General features: G+C 35.4%; 1 protein-coding gene and 1 pseudogene across 3 annotated transcripts in view; both read left to right on the forward strand.

The window, feature by feature from the left end:
- Positions 1–25,357, forward strand: part of PTEN (phosphatase and tensin homolog) — a 104,322-nt gene that overhangs the window by 69,090 nt on the left and 9,875 nt on the right. For 2 of the 3 annotated variants that reach the window (NM_001131483.1, XM_054521399.2), the window contains 2 exon segments: positions 18,603–18,744; positions 24,301–24,467. In NM_001131483.1, the coding sequence (NP_001124955.1) occupies positions 18,603–18,744; positions 24,301–24,467 (309 nt within the window). 3 annotated transcript variants of the gene reach the window in all.
- Positions 2–12,874, forward strand: LOC129048302 (large ribosomal subunit protein uL5-like; annotated as a pseudogene).

A 25,357-nucleotide genomic window follows, 5' to 3' on the forward strand; every position in this document is an offset into this window, starting at 1 on the left:
TTATTTTTTGATGTTTTTCCTTTCCTCTTCCTGGATCTGAGAATTTATTGGAAAACAGATTTTGGGTTTCTTTTTTTCCTTCAGTTTTATTGAGGTGGAATTGACAAGTAAAAATTATAAATACAATGTATAATATGATGTTTTGATGTATGTATATATACATTGTGAAATGATTACTACAGTCAAACTACTTAACATATTCATCACCTCGCATAATTATTCTTCTCCCCCCAGGGTGAAAGCATTTAAGATCCACAAGCTACAGTTTTCAATTATACAATGTTATTATTAACTATAGTCACTATGCTGTCCAGTAGAGCTTCAGATCTTGTTCATCTTGTGTTCCTTCCTCCCCACCCTCAGTCCCTGGAAAACAGGTTTTAAAGATAGTTGCTAATCCTTATTTCTTCTAAATTTTTAAATCAGTTGCTGCCTCAATTTCTATATGAGAAATGACTGATTCATTTCATTTTTCTGTTCACGCTACTATTTTCATGTCATACTAGCACATGTTACTCATTAACTGTATTGCAGATTTGGTCTCACAAAATTTTTCTAAAATAACATTTTTAAAAAGCATACTAATCAAAAATAAGCTTTATATTTCTGAAGCTTGTTTGAGCATAGAATGCCTTTGGATAAAATATTACCTAGTAAAGTGTGAAATTTTATAATACATAAAAATTATTCTTTTATAAGAATATTCATAAATGTAGTTAGATTAATAGAAGATTCTCAATTCTTTGATCAGAAAACTAAGGACTATATTGAAAAATCAGTGACAAATTTAATTCTTATAGTACATCTGAAAGAAAAAAGAAAACTCTTGGGAGAACTTTTACAGTGATTTAATTTTGCTGTTGATGTATTTCTTTGGGTGGTAAGTATGGCAAAACATGTTAAAATTTAATACAAAGAGATTTTGTACATTTTTCCATCTCTAAGAAGGACAAAGCCTAAGCCCCTCCAGATAGATAGAAAAACTCATTTAGAGAGTTCTCCTTCATGTTAAGCTAATTTCTTCTTAATTCAGCTGTAAAACAGAAATAGAATGATCGTATTAATCATTTAAAGCTGTGTAGTTGCATCGATTCCTTGTTCTTTTACCCCTCTCTTATATCTTGTTTCCTACTCTTTGTGACTTCTTTTGCATTATATATAAGGATGCCGAAATACTGTTTATTGTTGATAGTTTACAAAATTGAATCTTACATTAGTGCATAATTTTGGTGAATGTTGAAGATTATGGTAGATTGCCTTACATTTCTGCATATTGTTTGCACCTTGAAATGATAGCACTGGCATGAATTATAGAGCTGAGGATCTAAAGATTTTTACTTTGATTTATCCCATTATCATCTGCAGGGAAACAATTGCTTTTACTGATTAAAAATACAGGCTGGGCACAGTGGCTCACGCCTGTAGTCCCAGCACTTTGGGAGGCCGAGGCGGGCGGATCACAAGGTCAAGAGATCGAGACCATCCTGGCCAACCAACATGGTGAAACCTTATCTCTACTAAAAATACAAAAATTAGCTGGGTGTGGTGGCACGCACCTGTAATCCCAGCTACTCAGGATGCTGAGGCAGGAGAATCGCTTGAACCCGGGAGGTGGAGGTTGCAGCGAGCCGAGACTGTGCCACTGCACTCCAGCCTGGTGATAGAGGGAGACTCCATCTCAAAAAAAATAAAATAAAATAAAATAAAATAAAATGCAGTAGCAAAAGCGATGGTAGAAATTTAAAACAGAGTTGATGAGCAGCAGATATTTTGCCTCAATTTCTATATGAGAAATGACTGATTCATTTCATTTTTCTGTTCACGCTACCATTTTCATATCATACTAGCACATGTTACCCATTGTGGAAAAAAAGGTAAAAAAATTTTTGTAATAAAATAGAAAAATTTTGTAATGTGGAGGCTCAGAACACTAGATTTAAGCCAGGGGGTCTTAAATTGTGTTACATTCCTTTTAAAGTCTGATGGAAGGTATAAATGGTCTCCCCCCAAAAAATGTGCATAGTGTACATAAAATTTTGCACAGTTTTTATTACATTGAAATATATTCTTTTAGACAGAATGTAAAAGAACCTTCATGAAAACTATGTCACTTTTTTTTATGCAAAAACCAGTGGCTACTACATGAGAGCAATGAATAAATCTAAGCGGTACAAATTAACCAAAGTTAAGCTTTAGTTCTGTTCAATACTAAATTTTAATGAAAAGACTGCCATTTAACTTTTAAAATAACAAGTTGAAACTATGCTCTTTGACTTTGACTTTGCAACTTTTATATAATCTTTGATATCCAATCAGTGTTGACTTTGGTAAAAAGTGCTGAAAATGCTATTTTACAAAAGAAAAAATAGTAAATGGAATCTGTAGATTCTATTGCCTGATGAAAGTAGACGTGTCAAGAAATAAGAATTCTCCAAGACTCTTCAGATAAATTCATGCTGCATCATTTTCTTTGCCTTCAAGTTACTGAGATCATTTTTGGCAAGATCTGTATCACTAATGCTGTGTTAGGAAGGAAAAGATTATGACTCCACATTTTACTTTCAAGGTTGAAGAGTTAAACTCTTTAAAAAGAGTGTATGTTATCCTGTAAACAGCAGTATCAGGCTGTAGAATTTGTCTTCTGAAAGCAGTGAACTTATATATGGCAAAGAACTTCATAGTGCTCCCATTTCTTGACAAAAACTCTCCAGAAGCTCTTGATTGAAAGTCTTGGCTTTCATGAATCTGGCAACTTTCAGAATAGTAGATTTTTCATGACAAATCTTCTTACACAGGGAATTATTCAAGGGTTGGCACTTGAAACAGTAGAATACTTTCACAACAAGAGATAAGATTTCTTTCAGGATTGATGACAGTCTTGCACCCTAGTGCATACTGATGAAGAGAGCAGTGGGTGACCATGACATGGAGAGCTTCTGTCTTTACCAGTGCCCCAATATCAGATGTGTTGTCTGGCAGTAAGCTGTACTGTCTGCCTACAGAATACTGAGATTTCTTCAGGAGAAGTTTTTTGGTAAAGAAACTTTACCATTTTGAAAGTGTTAATGTTTTCTGAAGCTTCCAAAAAGGATTCCAAAATGGGAATGTTTCCTTGATTGTGTCACCATGCTTGCATTTGATGAAAACTTGTAGCCGGCTATACTGAGAAATCATATCTGAGGAAAGGTGATACTTCCAATCTTTTTGTAACCTACTTTATTATTATTTTTTTAATGTCAGGGTTTTTTTTGGAATGGATAAAAGTATTTGATAGAGGTATTGCAACAGTCTTATTCTTCTTCATGCTACAAGTATGTTTGACTCTTTCTAAGATACTTGCCTTCACTGTTCAACTGTGTGACATTTTTGTTTGTTTAGCATTACAATCAATATCCTAGTAGGATGATTTAATCAATGATTTTTAATTGCAACAAATAGTTTTTGTAATGGTCTAGGCTTTTCCAACTTAACTGTGCTCTCACATGTGGTCTCTTTTTCTCCCTCTTTCCTCCTTCTTATACACTCCCACCCACACACATATGCATACATACCCAGTCTGATGTATCTGCTTCTTCAGAATAGTTGGCTGTGCTCTGCTGATGGTGAGAACTTGCCATTTAAGAAGGACTTGGGATAGTCCATGTCATCATGTTCAGGGATAAAAGTAAAATCTAAGGATATTTAAACTTCATTGTATTTTATTTTCTGTTTCCAGTCCAAATTAAATCCAAGAGAAGGTTCCATAATCAAAAAGTAAGGACATATTTTAAATTTGCCAGTGGGAAGATATTCTAGTCATTACAGTCTGGTAATACTATCAATTCTGTTTCTCTTCAGAGGTGAGGAGAGACTATTTGATGAAATCTTAAGTCCTGTAGGGTGTTGTGAAATAGGGCCAGAATGAAAGATAGCAAGAATAGTGTTATGAAAATAAAATGCAAAGTTTATAGTATCATGTGGTAAAATGTAATAGTATTTACTTCATCAGTAGAACTGCTCTAGTCGCCGTATATTCTCCATCCTTGCATGGGTTGGAATATCCCCCAAGTGAAAAGCGATTGATGGGCTAATAGTAAATAGAAAATGGAGATCTGTACATACAGTGTTAAGAATGTAGATATTAAAATTGTTATATTTAGCTGTTACATAATATTAAGACTCAGAGTTAAGTAATTTCGCTGAAGTTGATCGCTTTTTGTATCTTGGAGTCAAAATAAATAACTGAAATCTACTATACTTGGCTCATGCTTAATTAATATACTTAGACCATATTTCGGATGAATTATTCACAGGATCTAAAGGAGTATCCTCGTGTGTTCTTACCTTCTTTATCCCTGTGTTTATTTAAAAAGGCAAAAAAAAAAAAGTAGGAGCAGATGCTGTTGACCATATTTTACTGAACAGTAGCATTTGTGTTTAGGTTGAAACAGCATTAGAAAACTAGATATGGATTAAAGTCAATGGCAGGTTTTTTTTTTTTTTCTTCCAGGAATGTTTCTTATAGATGATCAAACAGGCACAGGAAGGGGAAGTGTTGTGATTAATATTATCCAGTTAATATTAGCATTCAGAGGAAAATTTGAGTCCTCTGATACACCGTTAAATTTCTTTGTATACTATCAAGTCCACAAAACCTGGAACTGCAGAATAATTTTGAGACTGTTCAAAATAATTAATCTCTGTATAGGGTCAGGCTTTCCTGCAAGGTTATGAAATGCTGATAAAATTGGTCTTATTTTGAAAGGCTCCTCAGCTTATACCCTTCCTTACAAATACTTCCTTACAAATGCTAAAGCATTTAATGACTCCTGACTTAAAGAGAATTTGGACAGATTGAGGTTGTTGGTCTTGGAAATATAATACTGCAGGCTCATGTAAAATACTTGAAATGTAATTGTTTTAAAACTTTCAAAGATACCACTTGTTTGCCTGTTGGTTAGAATACTAGTGAAATAATTTTTAATCTTTTATGAATAACTAATTTCATCATAAGAAAACTTAGCTAAGCATGGTAAAGCTGTTGTTATACAACTGTGGAATTCTTCCTGAGGAGTAACTGTCTTATAATAAATGTAATTGATTATCTAAAGTAGTTTTATTCTTGGAATATCTCATAATAGGTTTATTCTCTTCTTGTCAGTATTCACTTGTAGATTGAGCCTGTGGATTTGCATTTTTGTAATTGTGAATCACCATTATAGGAGATACATACATTTTATCTACTTTTCAGTTTGTATGGGGTTAACTTTATTAGAATTATCTTTAATGCTATTTTGCTTATATCCTTAAATTTTAATTATAGACAAACATTAAGAAGCTGGAGAAAATTATGTTCTAGTGACATTTATATAGAAGAAGAATCTTTTTTTCCCTCTTTCTTTTTTGAAGGGAGATGAGGCAGTCATATTTTGGTAAAGAATTTGTAGACTTTGCAGAGGTCTCTTCAAAATAATCTGGCTCAGAGTCTTGACATATCCTCAGCAGACATGGTGCAAATTAGATGGCAGAGTGGTGGGTACAAGTTGACCATAAAATAAAGCATTAGGTTAGTAATGCCTAAATAATACTTTGGGTTTTGAGTGTTGCAGAGAAGTCAGACAACTGATACTTACTATAAAGAAAAATGTTCTGAGAGTGAGGTAACCGCTTGAGGGAAGGAAGGCTCCTTCTGTCTTATTCACTAATTTACAAGAAGACATCCTTAGGAGTCATTCATTTGTATATTTGACACTTTTGCTTTATGAACATGTGAAGATTATTCAAAAGTAAGCTGTTGGTGGTTGTTTTCTTCCAAGAAAGCATGCCGCAGGGCAACTTCTAGGGTTGGTTCTCATCTAGGCCTGTACCCCACACTATCTGCATCTGCACTTAAGTTTCAGTATTAGATAACTCACATGTTTGAACTATGAAGAAAGAGTTAAAACATCTTGAGAATGCTAGTATGTATTTTTGAAAGGACTCCCAAAATTTGAGTTTAAAGAGGTAAACTCCTTTTACATGACAAAGTTACTTAGAATCACTACTGCTGTTTCCCTCTCCCTTGCCTTCTCCCTGTCCCATGCATACCCCCAACTGTGTTCCAGAATGATGGCACATAAAGTAAACATTCATATTTATTTCCCTTTTTTTTTTTTTTGAGACAGAGTCTCACTCGATGGCCCAGGCTGGAGTGCAGTGGCAACATCTCAGCTCACTGCAACCTCTACCTCCCGAGTTCAAGTGATTCTCCTGCCTCAGCCTCCTGAGTAGCTGGGATTACAGGCGCCCGCCACCACGCCTGGCTAATTTTTGTATTTTTAGTAGAGATGGGGTTTTGCTATGTTGGCCAGGCTGGTCTTGAACTCTTGACCTCAAGTGATCCGCCCACCTCGGCCTCCCAAAGTCCTGAGATTACAGGCATGAGTCACTGTGCCTGGCCTCTTATTTTTTCTTTCGTTAACTTTTAGGAAAAAAGTTTGAGCTGCTTTTAATTTTCTTTTTGTTTTTAAATAAATTATTAGAGATAAAGTTTCTCTATATTAGGAACTCTGTGTACATGAGTTCATTGAGCTTATTCTTAATAAAGACAAGTCTTCTAGAAATAATAGTTGTAACTTTAAGTGTCAAGGAAAATTTTTGGTTTCTCTGGGGAATGAATTTTCATGACCTAATCTTAAATCAGGTTATTTTTTCTAGCCTGTTTACTAAATTTCTACATGTTATAACCTAATGAAATTTTCTTACTTCCTCTTTATTTAAAACAAACTATAATTACTGTCATTTTAAAAATCTTCCACTGTAGCATTCTTATTTTTCTTAACATATGAATTTTCATGGGCCAAACCGTGTTGCTATGATACACATTATTTAAGGCTGTTATATAATTCAGTAAAATTGTAGAACTTTCATACCTTGAAGGATCTTAACAATTATTTAATTCAAACCCATTCTAACATAGATGGTAAAACAGATTTGCAGGGTTGGGCACGGTGGCTCATACCTGTATTCCCAGCACTTTGGGAGACTCAAGCGAGAAGATTGCTTGAGCCCAGGAGTTCAGGACCAGCTTGGGCAACATAGTGAGAAGCTGTCTCTACAAAAAAATATTTAAAAAATAGCTGGGCATGGTGTCACGTGCCTGTAATTCCAGCTACTTGGGAGGCTGAGGTGGAGGATTGCCACAGCCTGGGAGGTTGAGGCTGTAGTGAGTCATGATCACACCACAGCACTCTAGCCTAGAGCTTCCCTGTGTGGCAGGCTCTATACTTCAGATAGGCAACAGATCGAGACCTTGTTTCACAAAACAAACAGATCTGCAAAGATCAACCTGTCCTAAGTCATATAATCTCTTTGTGTAATAACTAAAAACCCCATCTTCTAACCTCAAACCTGGTATTTTTTTCTACGAAACTATGTTCTGCAGTCCAAATTATTTTTCTTTATTATTTTGAATCCTAAAGTAGAAATAGAAACTTAGAAAAATAAAAAGCAACTCCTTTATAACATATGAGGACTTTTTCAGTTTTAAATAAGAAAAACCCAACTCAAAGTAGCTTAAATAAAAGGAGACATTTTTTGACTTACATAACCTAAAAACTCTGGCCTGGATCTAGGTGCTCAACAGATCTCAAGAGTATCTCTCATATTCTCTCTCCCTCCCTTACCCTCCTCCTCTTTTCTCTCTTCTGTATATATGTTATTTTCAAACAGGCCTTCACAAGTAGTGGCAAGATATAGTTCCTAATAGCTTCAGGTTTGTATTCTACCTACTTTAGCAACTGTGATGAGAAGAGAGCTACAATTTGAGCAGAAATTTGTAGGGTGAGTTCTGATTTCCCTGGATTGAGGCACATGCCTATTCCTGAACCAAATATTCTGGCCAGGGAATGGAATTCTCTGGGGCATGTATCTAAAGCTGAAGTATAGAGCCTGCCACACAGGGATAATAATAGTTTTCCAAAGAAAAATCAAGGAGGGGAAAGAATGTTGGAAAGAGAAAAAAAATCAGTTGTCTGCTTCACATTTATTCTCAATAATTAGTTTCATAGAAGTGAAATACTGTAACACCCTAAACTTTAGAGATTCTTCATAGACAGGAAAAATAAGAACTCAATGAAGTTGTGACTTCATTCAAATCACATAGTTTGTATACATGCTATTGGTAAAACCCAGGACAGCTGAATACAAGTTTTACCCTTATATTCACATTGAGGTCCAGACTGGTTTTGAATGAGATAATTATTTGCAGTTGGACTGTTTTCTGATCCTTAAAATAGAGACAATAATATCTATCTTATAAAGTTGTGGTAGTGTTAAAGATACATAAAATGTTGGCAAGTACCTTAATATACGATAACTACTGCTTTATGTTGTCATCGTAATAATAGCCATATTTCTTCCTTTGTTGAATTGCTTTCCTGTAGTAATCTTATTGTGATCATCCTGAAACATAGATTTCCGAGCTTCAAGCAAACACTATTATGTTGAAAAATCTACATTATTTCTAAGTTTAGCAGTGCCAGTGGAAAGTTTATTGAAATAGAAAATTACTTTTTTAACTGAGGAGTGTAGATTGTGAATTCGTGATTCATCTTCTTAGGAGATGATCGGAGTATTGATAAATATTGATGCATAGAATATGAACAAAACATTACATATCTTGTGCTATGATATTAAAGTAGTATTCTGTTCTGGTAGTAGTATGGCAGTATTTTAGGTCTGAAAGATGGATATAATCTGTACTTTTAAGTCTGTTTTTTAAGAGATTAATCACAAGAGATTTACATAAAACAACTAAGGTTAAAAATAAATGGTGGATTAGAGATACATCAGGCAAATTTCAATTTCAAAAGCAGATGACAGAATCTCAGTATCAGAGTAGCATTTAAGGCAAAAAGCATTAAACTGGATCAAAAATGTCATTTTACATTAACACAGGGTACACTCCAGGTAAAGACTTAGCAGTTATGAACGAATGTGCTAAACATAACATCAAAATGTATTAAGCAAAAGCTAAAAGAAATGAAGACTAATTGGTAGCAAAGCAATGAGAGGAATCTTTAATGTACTTCAAAAGGCACGAAGTAAGAAGGTACAGTCATGTACCACATAATGATGTTTGAGTCAACACCTGACCTGGTATATGACAATGGTCCTATAAAATTATAATGGAGCTAAAAAGTTTCTATCACCTAGTGATGTTGAAGCCGTTGCAATGCAATGTATCACTCACATGTTTGTGGTAATGCTGGTGTAAGCAAACTTTACTGTCAGTTGTATAAAAGTATAGCACAGTTATGTTCGGCACATAATACTTTATAATGATAAACGAATATGTTACTAGTTTACATGTTTACAGTACTATTATTTTAGCATGTGCTTTTGCTTATTAAAAAATGTTAACTATAAAATAATCTTAGGCAGATCCTACAGGAGGTATTCCAGATAAAGGCATTATTGTCATAGGAGATGGCAGCTCCATGGGTGTTATTGCCCCTTAAGACCTTCCAGTGGGACAAGATGTATAGGTGGAAGACAGTGATATTGATGATCCTGACCTTGTAGAGGCCAAGGCTAAAGTATGTGTGTATTTATTAGTTTTTAACAAGAGTTTAAAAAGTAAAAAAATAAAAATAAATTTAAAAATAGAAAAAATCTTACAGAATAAGGATACAAAGGAAAAATGTTTTTGTGTACCTGTGTAATATGTTTTTGTTTTAAGGTAAATGTTACAAAAGAGTCAGAGTTAAATTTTTTTATGTTTATAAAGTGAAAAAGTTATAAAATGCTAAGGTTAATTTACTGAAGAAAGAAAAAATTTTTAAACAGATTTAGAGTAGCATGTTTATAAAATCTACAGTAGTTTACAGTAATATCCTAGGCCTTCATGTTAACTCACCACTCACCCACTGACTAACCCAGAGCAGCTTCCAATCCTGCAAGCTCCATTCGTGGTAAGTGCCCTATACAGGTGTACTATTTTTATATCCTTTATACCATTTTTACTGAACCTTTTCTGTCTTTTAGATATACAAATACCATTGTGTTACAGTTGCCTATGATATTGAATACAGTAACTTACTGTACAAGTTTGTAGCATAGGAGCTGTATCATATAGCCTGGGTGTGTAGTGAACTATACCATCTAGGCTTGTGTAAGTATATTGTATGATACAGTGATGAAATCACCCAGATGCAGTTTCTCTTAAGCAACACATAACTGTATATATATATAGGTGGCTTGAATAATAAAATAATGAAATGTATTTCTTTTTTTCTGTCATTGACGAAACAATTACCAGTCTTACTAATTAGACCAACTGTGAAACAAAATCTCACTCAAAAATAAAAATACATAAGTCCCATTCCTTGATTACAATTCATTAGAACTGGAGATTTTTTAAAATATTTAAATTTATATGGAAATATAAAATCATGTTTTAAATAATTTTTGATTCAATGAGGAAATGTAAATTTACATTAGAAATAAAGATTAATAACAAGTAGAGATTTATAAAGGCAAAAATGTTAATGAATTAGGAAACAGTAAAGCATTTGAACTAATAAATCTAAATACTGATTGCATGAAAATGCCAATAAAATCAATACATATTTTTAAAAGCCAGTCAAGGATAAAAGAAAAGAGGGAAACTAAAAGTGAGACATTAAGTACGAGAAAGTAGATAAAACTAAAGTGTGGAGGTGATGTTAAAAATTATATTCAGGTCTGTGCTAATCATTTTGGAAATTTCAATGAGAAGTGGGCAATTTTCAGTGAGTATGTCATTGTAAATGCTTTGAGGAGAGACAAAATCTGAATAGACCCTGCAATAATGAAAATGTCTAGGAGCCCTCAAGAAATACCTGGTTTAAATTGCATTTCAGGTGGCTGCTTATCAAACCTTGAAGTATCAAGTAATTATGTTATCTAAATTGGACCAGGTGTTAGAAAATATGTAAGACTTCACAGGTTGCTGCTTATGTAAGCCCTTATACCTTAATCTGATAAAGGTAGCATATATTTAAAAAGAGAGAAAACCAGAAGGTACAATTTAGGGAAAATTAAATACTTCTATTTGGCCAAAGTAAGAGTACATTCAAGCGAATTGTGAGAGGTAAGAGTGGAAAAAGAGGTTGGAGCTGTATTTTTATGCTGTGATTAAATTATAGTGTGTGATAAATTGCTCTTATTTGGGTAGATTACCATTTAACATTTTGATTTAATTGGTAATTGGATTAATCTTAACTTTTAAAAAATTAATCTGAGAGTGGTATAAAGGATAGATTACAGAATGGATAAAGGGTGATAAATCAGTTGGCTGTGGCAAAATTGCAGGAAGAAACTGAAATAGGCCACAGAAAACTGAAACTGACATTTTGAGTAGTATTTTGGAATCAAGATCTGGATTTTGGCAACTGAATATATGCGTAGGAATCAAAGATGAGTATACTAAATGAACTTAATCTATGATTTGTCTCTCATTTGATTGTGTACCATTAGTGTGTATGCATGTATGTATGTGCCAGGTAGTTAATATGCTGACTGTGTCTCTTAGCTCCACTCGGCTGCCTGGGCCTTTGCCATAGTGCTGGAGTTCCCTCACTTCTCTTTTCTGTAACCCTATTATATTACTGCTGTCTCTCAGCTGTGTTTCCTTCCTCAAGCAGAAAGAAGATGGGAGGATCATATAGTAGTTGACTAGAAGCTGTGGAGTTTGAGTGCTGGGATTATATCTAGTTCCATTACTTATGAAGATTATATCTAGTTCCATTACTTCACCTCATCTATAAAGTGGTTTACCAATAGTACCTACCTTACATGGTTTTATGAGTATTAAATTATGTATTTCTAAAGACATTTAGAGCAATACAAAGAATATAGTATGGGCTCAATAAGCAGTGGTGGTGTTAGTTATTAGAAGGCCATCGAGTGCTGGAGAAAATAGTGAATATCATTGATGGAAATAAAGGAGGTTTTCCACGTTAAAAAGCTTCGGTTTTTGGAAATGTGTGTTTTAAGTATTTCTGAGATTACCAGGTAGCAATTCCAGCCAGATGTTGGAATTCTGCACTGGCAGTTGGGAATAAAGTCATGTTAAAGGAGATAAGTTTTGGAGTTACTGTGTAAAATTGGTAAAGCACTGGAATGGATTGGATTGACAGAGGGGAAACTCTTTTGAGATAGGCCTATATTTAGGGACAAGAGAAGAGACAACCAATAAGGGTTGAAAGAAACCTTAAGAGAGTAAGTCCTATGACAGAAGCAGGAAAGTTTCAGAATGATTGCAGAAAGATCAGCCAGGCTCTTCCTGTTCTCCATCGTGGTGCAGGATCAAGGTGAAAAGGATAACCCCGTGCAGAATTTTGCATCTGCAGGCTCTGCTTCAATATCTGTTTAGGAGAAAGTGGAGACAGACTGACCTGAGTAACCAAGGCGTTGGAGCAGCTTATAGGTCAGAACCACGTGTTTTCCAAAGCTAGATATACTGTTAGTCCCTTTGGCAACAGAAGAAATGAAAAGACTGTTTGCTGCACAGTTCGAGGGGCCAAGGCAGACGAAATCCTGGAGAATGATCTATAGGTGCAGGAGCGTGAGTTAAGAAAAAATAACTTCTCAGATACTGGAAACTTTGGTTTTGGGACCCAGGAACACATTGATCTGGGTATCAGATATGACCCAAGCATTGATGTCTACAGCCTGGACTTCTATGTGGTGCTGGAAAAGCCAGGTTTCATCATTGCAGGTAAGAAGCGCAGGACAGGCTTCAATGGTGCCAAATAGAATCAGCAAAGAGGAGGCCATGCGCTGGTTCCAGCAGAAGTATGATGGGATCATCCTTCCTGGCAAATAAATTCTCATTTCTACCCAAAAGGGCAATAAAAAGTTTTCAGTGAAATGTTTAAAAAAAAAAAAAAAAAAAGATCAGCCAGCAGCCAGGATGGGATTGTGAAAACAACAGGAAATTAGTTGTTGAGAAAGCATTAATGACCATTAAGAAATCAGCCTTGGCTGGGCATGGTGGCTCATCCCTGTAATCCTAACACTTTGGGAGGCCAAGGCAGATTTCTTGAGTCTGGGAGTAGAGACCAGCCTGGGGAACATGGCAAAACCCTCGTTTCTACTTAATTAATAAATAATAAATAAACAAGCAAGCAAGCAGGGCTTGGTGTTAGGCACCTGTACTCCTAGCTACTCAGGAGGCTGAGGGGGTTGAACCTGGGAGGCAGAGGTTGCAGTGAGCCAAGATTGCACTACTGTGCTCCAGCCTGGGTGACAGAGTGAGACCATGGCACCCCCCTCCCCTCCAAAAAGAAATCAGCCTCATAATCAATTTCTCTGGATTAAGGAGTAAGAGCGTGTCAAGATTTGCTATTTATAGAGAGGGAGGCTGATAGTTTGAGAGAGATACAGAATCTAGGGATAGTGTGGGTTTTTGGTCTTTCAGTTGTTTGCCAGCCTTGGATAAAGAATAAAGATTACTTGAGCATATTATTTAGAGACAAGTGGAGAGAATAAAGGCACATGCCAGATAGGAGATAATTAATAAAGCACTTGCCCAAAATAGAACCTTGTTGAACACGAAGAGACATCAAGCATAAAAGAGATTTTAAGATGGGAGAAGGGAATTTTGAGTGTTCATATTGGATGACCTCACGGTTCCCAGTAAAGCAGGAGCTGAGTTCATCAAAGGTGATGTGTTGGTCAGGATAAAAAGAAAGGTTGGGAGAACAAAGTGCTAAAATCGTTGTGGTCAAGAGTTTAAAAAGTGTATACCAGAAGAGTTATTGAGTGATATGGGTTTGAAATAGGCAAAGCTGTAGGAAAGGGGGTTGGAAGGAATATTAGGAGGAACACTAAATATACTTCTGAGGTCTACCTCCTGGTCTGTGAACATAAAGAAGTTGAAAGAGTGATGGCTGAAGTTCTTTAGTTTAGCTAAAGTTTTTTAGCTAAAGCTAGAATTGAAAGTTGTATTTGAGGAAAAAAGGTTAAGGATACAGTTGACCGTTTGATAATGTAGCCCACTGTTGACCAGAAGCCCAACCCATAACATAAACAGGCAATAACACATATTTTGTATATGTATTATATAGTATATTCTTAACAATAAAGTAAACTAGAGAAAAGAACATGTATCAAGAAAATCATAAGGAAGAGAAAATACATTTACAATATTGTAGTGTATTTATTGGCACCATACATTTATGTTGCTGTTTACAAGATGAGGCATCTGTCTGAAATGGCCAGCAGCTACAGCTGTACCTATCTACTGTACATATCAAGCAAGTCACTTTATTCTTATAATGTCTATGACTTCTCTCTACTTCTTGAAAGCACTTCCATCATTACTATTGGCACTTCATATGGGTCTCATGGTGTTAAGGTTTACGGCATTGCACTAAGCACAGTGAAAACTACACAAGAGGGCCGGGCACGGTGGCTCACGCCTGTAATCCCAGCACTTTGGGAGGCCAAGGCGGGCGGATCATGAGGTCAGGAGATTGAGACCATCCTGGCTAACATGGTGAAACCCCGTCTCTATTAAAAATAAAAAAATTAGCCAGGCATGGTGGCATGTGCCTTGTAATCCCAGCTAATCGGGAGGCTGAGGCAGGAGAATCGCTTGATCCCAGAAGGCGGAGGTTGCAGTGAGCCGAGATCGTGCTACTGTACTCCAGCCTGGATGATAGAACGAGACTCTGTCTCAAAAAAAAAAAAAAAAAAAAAAGAGAAAAACACACAAGAGCCGTGAGAGAGATAGCTTTTGATTGCAATACACAATTTACTGGAGAGATGAGCTGATCATACAGAGATGATTAGTGTCACACGGTGTTTTAAATAGATTCTTGCAACCCTTGAGTTCACTGCAGTAGCAACAGAAGTTAGCTATGAGATTTTAACAGTAGTATAGTATGTACTACAGTTAATATTATGTAGCTATGATTTAATGCTGCATCTTTGCATTTGTTTACATTTATCTTGACTACAAGTGGTATTATGTCTGGTCTTAAGGTTTGTGTGCATATGTTTTGATGAATTTTAACTTTTTATAATAGGTTTGTGTATATTTTATGGCAGTAAATGATAAAACAGACTAATAATCTACGTATATTTTATGTAGTCGTGACATAAACCTAACTTTTTCTTAACTTTTTGATATTTCTAGTCTATGTTCCTGCAGGTTTTTTCAAATTGTTGAAATCTCTGAAAAATTTTATTGAAAAAAAATCCATATATATAAGTGGACCCACACATTTCAAACCTGTGTTCAAGGGTCAGCTGTGTAAATAATTTTCCTCACAATTAAAGTGGAAAAGGAGAGTTACTACTAGTAGAAAGTAGAACTATACCCTTGGGTGTGTGTGTGTGTGTGTGTGTAGTTACAGATCAATTTAACTTAAAAGTTCTTGGTTAGAGAATAAAAGTGGCCCTTATTAGCCTTAATTTACATGAAAAATGAAAAATTTTAGGCCAGGCACAGTGGCTTAGGTCTGTAATCCCTAAACTTTGGGAGACCAAGGTGAGTGGATCACTTGAGGTCAGGAGTTCAAGACAGCCTGGCCAACATGCTGAAACCCCTTCCCTACTGAAAATACAAAAGTTAGCCAGGCTCAGTGGCCATTCCTACAGTCCTAGCTACTCGGGAGGCTGAGGCAGGAGAATTGCTTGAACCCGGGAGGCAAGGTTGCGGTGAGCTGAGATCCCACCACTGCACTCCAGACTGGGTGACAGAGCAAGACTCCATCTCAAAAAGAAAAATTTGAAAACACAGAGTATTTTTTAATCTGCAAGAGCTTTACAGCCTTTTATTCATATGTATAAGCTTTTAAAGATGAGTAAAATTTTAATTTCGTGTGGACTTTCCACTCATTGGAAATCCTATATTGCAGGTGTTAATTCAATTTTAGTGAGTGTGCATCATGGCTCAGAGAGATAGGACTAGAATGAGGAGGTCACATTGGAGACTCTGAAACAGATACATGTGAGCCTCCCAACTTTTTAATATTTGTTAATCTAGAAATGTTGGAATTTGGGTGCTGACAAGGCAGCAGGTAGATAAGAATTGCAAAGTTAAGAAAATAGACTGTGTAATATTGATGGTAAACTAATTGATTAAATTTTAAAATGTACATTTCCATGTTTTTCTTTGAATTGTCAGTAATTTTGTTTCAACTGGTATTCATACATAGATTATTCACCCAATGTTGACAACTAGTAGATTTATATATTTTTTATGTTGCCTGTCCTTTTTTGGGTAAGGATTAACAGAATGTATAATCACCTACATTATAGGTACACTACTAATCACTTGCTACTTGAAAAAACCTAAAGCTTTGAAAACTTATTATTGCACACAAACTTATGCCAAAAATGGAGATAAAGAGAAAAATGTCATCCACTAAACCCCAACAAATAATGTTGACAATGTGGTCTCCTCGTAGACTTGCATTGACTTAATTTTTGTTAATCTTATTGCATATTTTGACTAGATAATAAATGCATATGGTTAAAAAATTCACATGGTTCAAAAAAGTACCCCTCCCACTCATCTTCCATGTGATGTTTCCTTTCTGCTTAGCAATTCTGTATTTATCTTGCTAAACATGAATGACAGTTGTTTGCTGCAATTACATTAAATGTGATGTAATAAATCATTGTAAGTTTACATTTTTTAACTTTAATAATTTTTAATGTTTTAATGAAGAGTATGAAGAGTAGTAGTACTGCTCTTCAAAGTACTACTACTTTACCTTCCTTTTACTGTTTTGTTAAGAAAATTATATAGAAATAAAATTCCAGCTATTCCAAAACTGTACCTTCAATACAAGTACGGAATTGCTAAAACTGTGTACCATTTTGTAGTTTTAGCATGCTTTTGTGTAACTGCATCTGGTGTTTGATCCTCATGAGAACCCTGTTAAGAAGGAAGGGTACATATTATTGTCCTCATTTTCCTTCGAAAACACATCACAGTTTGTATTTTGACTATCAGCATTCAAATACAAGTCTTTTATTTATAAAATTGTGGTCTTTATACTGTGGCCAAAATCTTAAATCACTTGTCATGATTTGAAATGGTTTATACCTATTTTCTTTTTTTGACATTTATACACACACACACACACACACACGTTTGTAAATTGTCTATAATAAAATCATGCTCATCTTTGAAAAAATATTAGGAGTACTACAGTGGATACCTACATACTTGCTATTCAGCATACCTGGTTTTTTGTTTGTTTGTTTGTTTTTTGAGACAGTCTGTCTCTGTGGTCCAGGTTGGAGTGCAGTGGCGCCATCTCAGCTCATTGCAACCTCCGTCTCCCAGGCTCGAGTGATTGTCCTGCCTCAGCCTCCCAAGTAACTGGGACTGCAGGTACACACCACCACGCCCAGCTAATATTTTGTATTTTTGGTAGAGACAAGGTTTCACCATGTTGGCCAGGCTGGTCTCCAACTCCTGACCTCAAGTGATCAGCCCACCTCGGCCTCCCAGAGTGCTGGGATTACAGGTTGTGAGCCACTGCACCTGGCCCGTTTTTAAATTCACATAAATATGTTTTATATTTTTCATTAGGGAGAAGAAGGTTGTGTCCAGAATTTTTAAGACACTGGGGAGATTTAGATGCCAGTAGTAACTTAAAGAGAAATAATTGCAAATTCTTTTTCCTCTTGAGTATACTTTCAAAAGTACAGTTTTCTGTAAGTTACTTTTACCGTTAAACTTCTTAATGTTGCTTATTGTTTGTCTTACATTTTTAGGTTGGATTTTTCTGAAGTCACATGTCTAATAAAAAAACCCTTAAATACCTCATTTATTCATCTTCGTTAGTGAATGCATTATTGTACATGTTAGATTTTTCTCTTTAGATAACTCAGCTTCCCCTATTAAGTGCCACATGTATTACATAATTTTATTTATGTTTTATTGTTTAATAAACTCTTGAGAACTAGATATATTTTAATCATTTGTAATACTTACATTTTCTAAAACACTTCATTTTTCCCTGGTTTCTTCAACAAAGAGATGCATATAGTACAAGGATAGCTTTACCTGTGTTAGAAGATTGTTGCACACATTTACATCAACTGCATAGTCCTGTTTTTGTTGGGCTCTAATGCCAGCATCACTTTTTGCTACTGCTGTTTCTGCCTTAAAGGCAATATGCCTCTATCTAGTTTGCTGATTCTGATACTCTTTCCCTTGGAAAGTAGGTAATCAAGTTTGTGAGGAGCTGTGTGTTTAAGGAGTCCATAAATCCTTGTGGGGAGCCCTAGGTGTAAAGAGCATAGCTGTAGGACAGAGGCCTTTGACACTTATTTTGGATATGCAGTGGCCTTTGCCTATGGGGTTCATGGGTCAGAGCGCTGTTGTGACCTTTGAATAAATGGGGTGTTACGATAATTGTTTTAAGGGAGGAGAGTTATTCTGATATCCTTTGTATTGATATTGCTCTTATTTATTATTGAGCTGGATTTAAGTATTAAATCATTTAAGGTCAAATTTCTAATGTATATATGTTCTTAAATGGCTACGACCCAGTTACCATAGCAATTTAGTGAAATAACTATAATGGAACATTTTTTTTGAATTTGGCTTCTCTTTTTTTTCTGTCCACCAGGGAGTAACTATTCCCAGTCAGAGGCGCTATGTGTATTATTATAGCTACCTGTTAAAGAATCATCTGGATTATAGACCAGTGGCACTGTTGTTTCACAAGATGATGTTTGAAACTATTCCAATGTTCAGTGGCGGAACTTGCAGTAAGTGCTTGAAATTCTCATCCTTCCATGTATTGGAACAGTTTTCTTACCATATCTAGAAGTTTATATAAAAATTTAGAAAGAAATTTACCACATTTGAAATTTATGCAGGAGACTATATTTCTGAAGCATTTGAACAAATTAATTAGCTTTGTTGTTCAACTCATTGGGCTAAAGAAGCCAAAAGCAATGGGTTTTAATGTAGTCGAAGCCAAATTATATTTATGAAAGAAATATTCTGTGTTATAACCACCAAATACAGCCCAATTCTGACTAGATGATGGAAGAACCTGTCCCATCAGAGGTCCAGCATGAGGTCCAGCAGAGGTCCACCAGAGGAGTTCAGCAATTTGCTGGTCTTAGGGCAGGGATCAATTCTGTAATATCTTAGGAAGACTAGGTATTGACAGTAATGGTGACAAAGCAATGAAAAGGAAAGGAAGAAGTGATAAGACATGGCAGCAAGCTGAAGTATGATGAGTAAAGAATAGGAATCAAAAGTATGTGGAGTGTTAGAGAAAACCTGGATTTAGATCCAGATTCCAGTCCTAGATCTGTCAATAATCTATTGTATAACCCTGAGCATATCATCTACCTCTCTTTGAGTTTGCTTATCAATAAAATGAAGAGACTTTGAAATCTGAAACTTCCTGGATAAGTACTAAATACAGATTATGTCACTGATGTCTGCCTCTATTTATTTCTCCCTTTTACCTGAATCTCTATAAGTCTACCTCAGTCATCCTGATCCTATTCTACTTCTCCGATGTTGTTTGTCAGATAGGTGCGATCATCCTCATCAGATCTTTTCTGTATTCTTAGAGACAGATAACTTTATCAAAGACCACAGATTTATTAGTATAGCATGTTAAAGTCTTCTAAATAGTCTCATTGATGCTCTTTTCATCTCAGTACAATTTTTAAAACTGCTGAATGCAAGGTACTGAGCTGTTGGAAGTGACTGACGAATGTAACAGATACATAGAGAAGGAAAAAGGAAGAAAAAACTCATGCTCTTCCTATAGTATTGATATCAGTGTAAGAGGCAAGAGAAAGGTATAGAGTATCATGGAGATATTAAGGGAAAGAAAACATTCACTTTAGTAATCTTTCCTCATTTTCTAGTTTCCTCTTATGTACTATGATTTAACACTGTAGTAAAGTTTTAATAAAATATGAGCTATATGTAATCAAGTGGGAGGTTGTGGGGCTAGGCACGAGGCTCACACCTGTAACCCCAGCACTTTGGGAGGCTGAGGCAGGCGGATCGCTCAATCTCAGGAGTTCGAGACCAGCCTGGACAACAAGGTGAAACCCCATCTCTACTAAAAACACAAAAATTAGCTGGGCATGGTGGCGCACACCTGTAGTCCGCTTCTCGGGAGGCTGAGGCAGGAGAATCGCTTGAACCCAGGAGGCAGAGGTTGCAGTCAGCCGAGATCATGCCACTGCACTCCAGCCTGGGCATCGGAGCAAGACTTTGTCTTAGAAATAAATAAATAAATCTAAAATAAAAGAAATGGGAAGTTGTGTATATAAATTATAAATGCTACATTCAGAAAAGTTTTGAAGGTTGTCAAACAGTTTCTTAAAGGAAGTTCACCAGCTCTTTATTGAACATTAAAGAAAACATACAGTTTAGATTGGCATTAAAACTGAAAGAAGTGGCCAGACGCAGTGGTTCACGCCTATAATCCCAGCACTTTGGGAGGTCAAGGTGGATAGATCACCTGAGGTCAGGAGTTTGAGATCAGGCTGGCCAACATGGTGAAACCCTGTCTCTACTAAAAATACAAAAATTAGCCAGGCATGGTGATGCGTGCCTGTAGTCCCAGCTACTTGGGAGGCTGAGGCAGGAGAATCGCTTGAAGCCGAAGGTGGACATTGCAGTGAGCCGAGATTGCGTCATTGCACTCCAGCCAGGGCGGTAAGAGTGAGACTCCGTCTTAAAAAAATAAATTAATTAATTAATTAAAAACTACTGAAAGAAATATTACAGGCAATGGGAAATAGCTTGAGTTGAAGTGCAGCAGAAGGAAAAAGCTGGACAAGAATGTAGTGACAGAGAATAGGTATGGAACGTGTGACTGACTGTTAGGGGATCCTGAATGGGGATAACAGACTTGATTTCATAAATACTGAGATGTCATGATAATACTTGAGGATTCAACCATGTTTTAAGGATAGTTGTATGCAAAGTTATAATCGCAAGATGAAAAAATAGTGGAAAAGAGACCAGTAATAAAACTTGCCTTAATGCAGGTATGCTAAGACAATCAAATGGGATTTCATTAATTTTTTATTTGCCATTTATAACCAAAGATTTTGTAAAAGTTTTGAGCCCAGTCAGGTGAAATAGTCTCAGAAAGAAAGCAAAGTGAATCTGAGACTTGGAGACATTAATGTTGATATTTTGGTTTTAAATGTGTTTTAAATCCGGTAAAAGTGAGCTTCTCACATGACAATATTCAGTGGGTACTTGGGAGTATGGGTTCGAATCTAGGTAGGAGATATATCGATATTTTGGGCATCATCAGGAAAGGGAGAGTAGTTAAGCCTTTCATGTAAATAATGGTGTGGAGTTTGGGCATGGGAAGGCTTGGAGGAAAGGAAGAAAAGGAGAGGGTGAGGACTGAGATAAGAATGGCAACTTGGGTTTAGGAAGAAGAAGAGGAATCAATGAAGAAAACAGATAGTGCTGAAAAATACAGCATCTTCTGTAGGGATTGGCAGCTTTTTCTTACTTGATTTTTGTCTTAATATTTCTAAGTGATGGAAAAAGCTACTATATTCTAGACATTTAACAGGGTTAAAAATGTTACTAAAAGATGATCAATGTGGTTTTCATTCAAGACTATAACAATATGTATATATCCAAGGAAATTTAATTCTGACTTAAAAAATTGTTTTGCTTGTATAGATTTAGGGACACAAGTGTAATTTTGTTACATGCGTAGATTGTATAGTTTCAAGTCAGGGCTTTTAGGTTGTCCATCATCTGAATAATATACATTGTACCCATTAAGTAATTTATCATCTCCTCACCCTTTCAAGTCTCCACTATCTATCATTCCATTCTCTACATTCTGATTTTCATTTACTAGGTGTATTAGTCTGTTTTTGCATTGCTTTAAAGAAATACCTGACACTGAGTATTAAACAGGTTTAACCTGTTTTCTTTATAAATTCTTCTTTAATTGGCTCATGGTTCTGCACGCTGTACAGAAAGCATAGCAGCATCTGCTTCTGGGGAGGCCTCAGGAAGCCTCCAATCATGGCTGAAGGCAAAAGGGGAGCATGGTGAGAATGGGAGCAAGAAAGAGAAGGAGCGGCGGGGAGAATGCCACCCACTTTTAAATGCCATCTCACTTATCACCAAGAGGATGGCCCAAGCCATTCATGTGGGATCTGCCCCCGTGATTCAAGCATCTTCCACCAGGCCCTACCTCTAGCACTGGGGATTACAATTCAACCTGAGATTTGGGAGGGAAAGATATCCAAACTATATCACTAGGTCTGGATCTTGTTATTTATTTTTTGGAACATAGTCATATCCGAGGATATATATTGTAGAAGTCCACAGAACCATACTAATATTGGACTTCTGCTTAGTTAGGTCTTATCTATCTGAAACATGATATCCGTATTGTAGAGAAGATTATTTTCTTTAGTGATTGAGGAAATCTTTACTACTTATACTTTTTTTATATAATACTAAAATATTTGAAGATGTACATTTTAGATGTAGTTTAATTGAAACCTGGAAATACTATTAATTTGCTTTTTAAAGTCCTAAAATCAGGATTATCAGATTCTGAATTAATGGAGCTTAAATTAAAAAGATTACAAGGAAGTTTTGCAATTTTATTCTGGTTAATTTTATCACAGCTTTGGAATCCTACTTTATTTGCTTCTTGAAGTTAGATTTCCCAGTGAAATTTCAGTATCACATAAAGTCTTATGAAATGGCTCATTGCACTTTGAACTTTGAGTCAAGGAAGTGAAATTTATTGATAGATTGTTGGTGTAATATTTCTCCTGTTTGTCATAGCTTTTTCAAATAATAAGTGTCTTAGAAGACCATGCTGGAATAACCCGCATGCTTTTATCAAACATATTATGTGATTGCTGATATTGCTTTAGATATTACATAGAAATAGTAGTAGGTGTTTACTAAACTGGAAATTTCATTTAACTTGGTTTAGCTTTTGCCTTGTTCTCAGTCACATTGATAAAAATGTAAGACTTTTGTTTATCTTTTAGAATAGTGACACCTTTTGGTGCTGAGAATTTTTTGTTTTATATATATGTAATATAAATATAAAATATATTTAAATATATATAATATTTCTCATACACTTTATGTAAGCTTGTGTTCCTGTTTCTCTATTATCTTGGCATGTTTTCTTCAAATGGCACTTCTTAACCTCCTAAGGTTAATAAATGTCTTTGTAATGGACTTTTGTTTTCTAATTCCTCAGCGTATGACAAGTGAATTATACTTTGTCAAATTATTTAGGTAACTTTAAGTTTTTGAAGTCCTGGGATCATAACATTCATCAGTCTTTAATTTCTGTCATTAAGGTCATTAGCTATAAATGAATTTATGAGTAGATTTAAAAAATAAAACATACAGTCCTTCCCTTAACACACTTTCCCACCATTTGGTTGAATTGCTAGTGTAAAAGCATGATGAATTTTGAGAAGTTATATTTTACCAGTTACTTTATTTTTTACCAGTTATTTAAAACAGACATGAGCCAAAGCCAGAATACTTGTTAATGAAAATGAGGTGTTATGGAGGAAAGGAAGGTTGTGCTGCAGTTTTTACTTGAAGTCTGTTATATTTCTTTACAGAAATTTCAAATCTCTTGTTTCTGTTTCTTATGATGATGGCATTATATACCTTTAAAATGTGAGCTATAGGAAAATGAACGATGGTTAATTTTTTTTATAAATATTTAGACTTGTGTTTTTGAAATTTTTTATAACATTGTTATAGGTTTTATCCTCTTTCTCTTGTGAACATGTAATGATTTGTATTTTGTGATCTTTGCCACATGCTAGAGACTTAAGAATACTATAGTAAATATCTGTCTTCTTTACATTTAAAAATTTTTCCTGACTACTGCCTGTTGATATTTGTCTTAAAAGTCACTTTTGATGTAATTCACAAATGTACCAGATAATTATTTCACCATTTTTAATGCTTAAAGTTTTTATTTGTATTAGGATTTTTAGTATGATTTTAATGTTAAAGTTTTGAAGTTACTCTGCTGCTAGAAGTCTAATCTTGGGACTTACTATTCATGAAATAGGAATTGACTTTTATACAAGTAATAGGACCTTATTTTGAAGGCTCAAACTGGAGAAAATCTTACATTGTTTATATTTTTATTTCATTTATTTCAATTGATTTGCCTTACATCAAGATTGCAGATGCAGAATCCATATTTTGTGTATATTGTTGATATTAATCATTAAAATCGTTTTTGACAGTTTGACAGTTAAAGGCATTGCCTGTGCAATAATACTAGTATGTATTTAACCATGCAGATCCTCAGTTTGTGGTCTGCCAGCTAAAGGTGAAGATATATTCCTCCAATTCAGGACCCACACGACGGGAAGACAAGTTCATGTACTTTGAGTTCCCTCAGCCGTTACCTGTGTGTGGTGACATCAAAGTAGAGTTCTTCCACAAACAGAACAAGATGCTAAAAAAGGTTTGCACTTTACTATCATTGAGAGAAATATCCAAAATAAGGACAGATTAAAAGCTATATTTTATTTTATGACATGTAAGGAACTATAATTTGTTTCTATTAGATCTGCAGGTGTTTTGCTTATTCTGGCATTGGTGAGACATTATAAGGGTAAATAATCCTGTTTGAAGGAAAAGGACTTATGGCATTGTAGCATGAGAGGGATTTTTTTTCTTAACAAGGATGGTTAACTGAGAAGAAATTAGCATGGGACCAATATTTTAAAAATTTTGGTCTATAGGTAGAAATGAGATCTGTTCTGTGGTCTTATGTAGTGACACAAACCACTTTTTCTCCATTTTGGCTTATGTTTCTTTTTCTTTCCTTTTTTTTTTTTTTTTTTTTTTTTCTTTTTTCCCTTTTTGAGACAGGGTCTTGTTCTATTGCCCAGGCTGAGTAGCTAAGACTACAAGCATGTGCCACCACACCCAGCTAATTGTTTTAATTTTTATTTTTCTAGGGACAGGGTCTCACTGTGTTGCCCAGGCTGGTCTCAAACTCCTGGGCACAAGCAGTCCTCACGCTTCGGCATCCCAAAGTGTTGGAATTATAGGTGTGAGCCATCATGCCTGGCCTTACGTTTCTTAAGACTTGATTATTTTCTATTTAGCTTCTGTGGATTTACTGATTAGTTTTTTAACTAGGAGAGAAATCAGTATGAAGAGGAAGTAATAAAGAATGGAAACATGGTATTTAAATTTGCAGGTTTAGAAAGTTAATGAAGTTTGAATTTGATTGATCTGTATTTAGAGAAGGCAATAACTTATTTTAAAACCAACTATCGGCCCTGTGCGGTGGCTCACGCCTGTAATTCCAGCACTTTGGGAGGCTGAGGCGGGCAGATCACCTGA

Source organism: Pongo abelii, chromosome 8 (genome assembly GCF_028885655.2).
Source record: "Pongo abelii isolate AG06213 chromosome 8, NHGRI_mPonAbe1-v2.0_pri, whole genome shotgun sequence".
NCBI lineage: Eukaryota > Metazoa > Chordata > Mammalia > Primates > Hominidae > Pongo > Pongo abelii.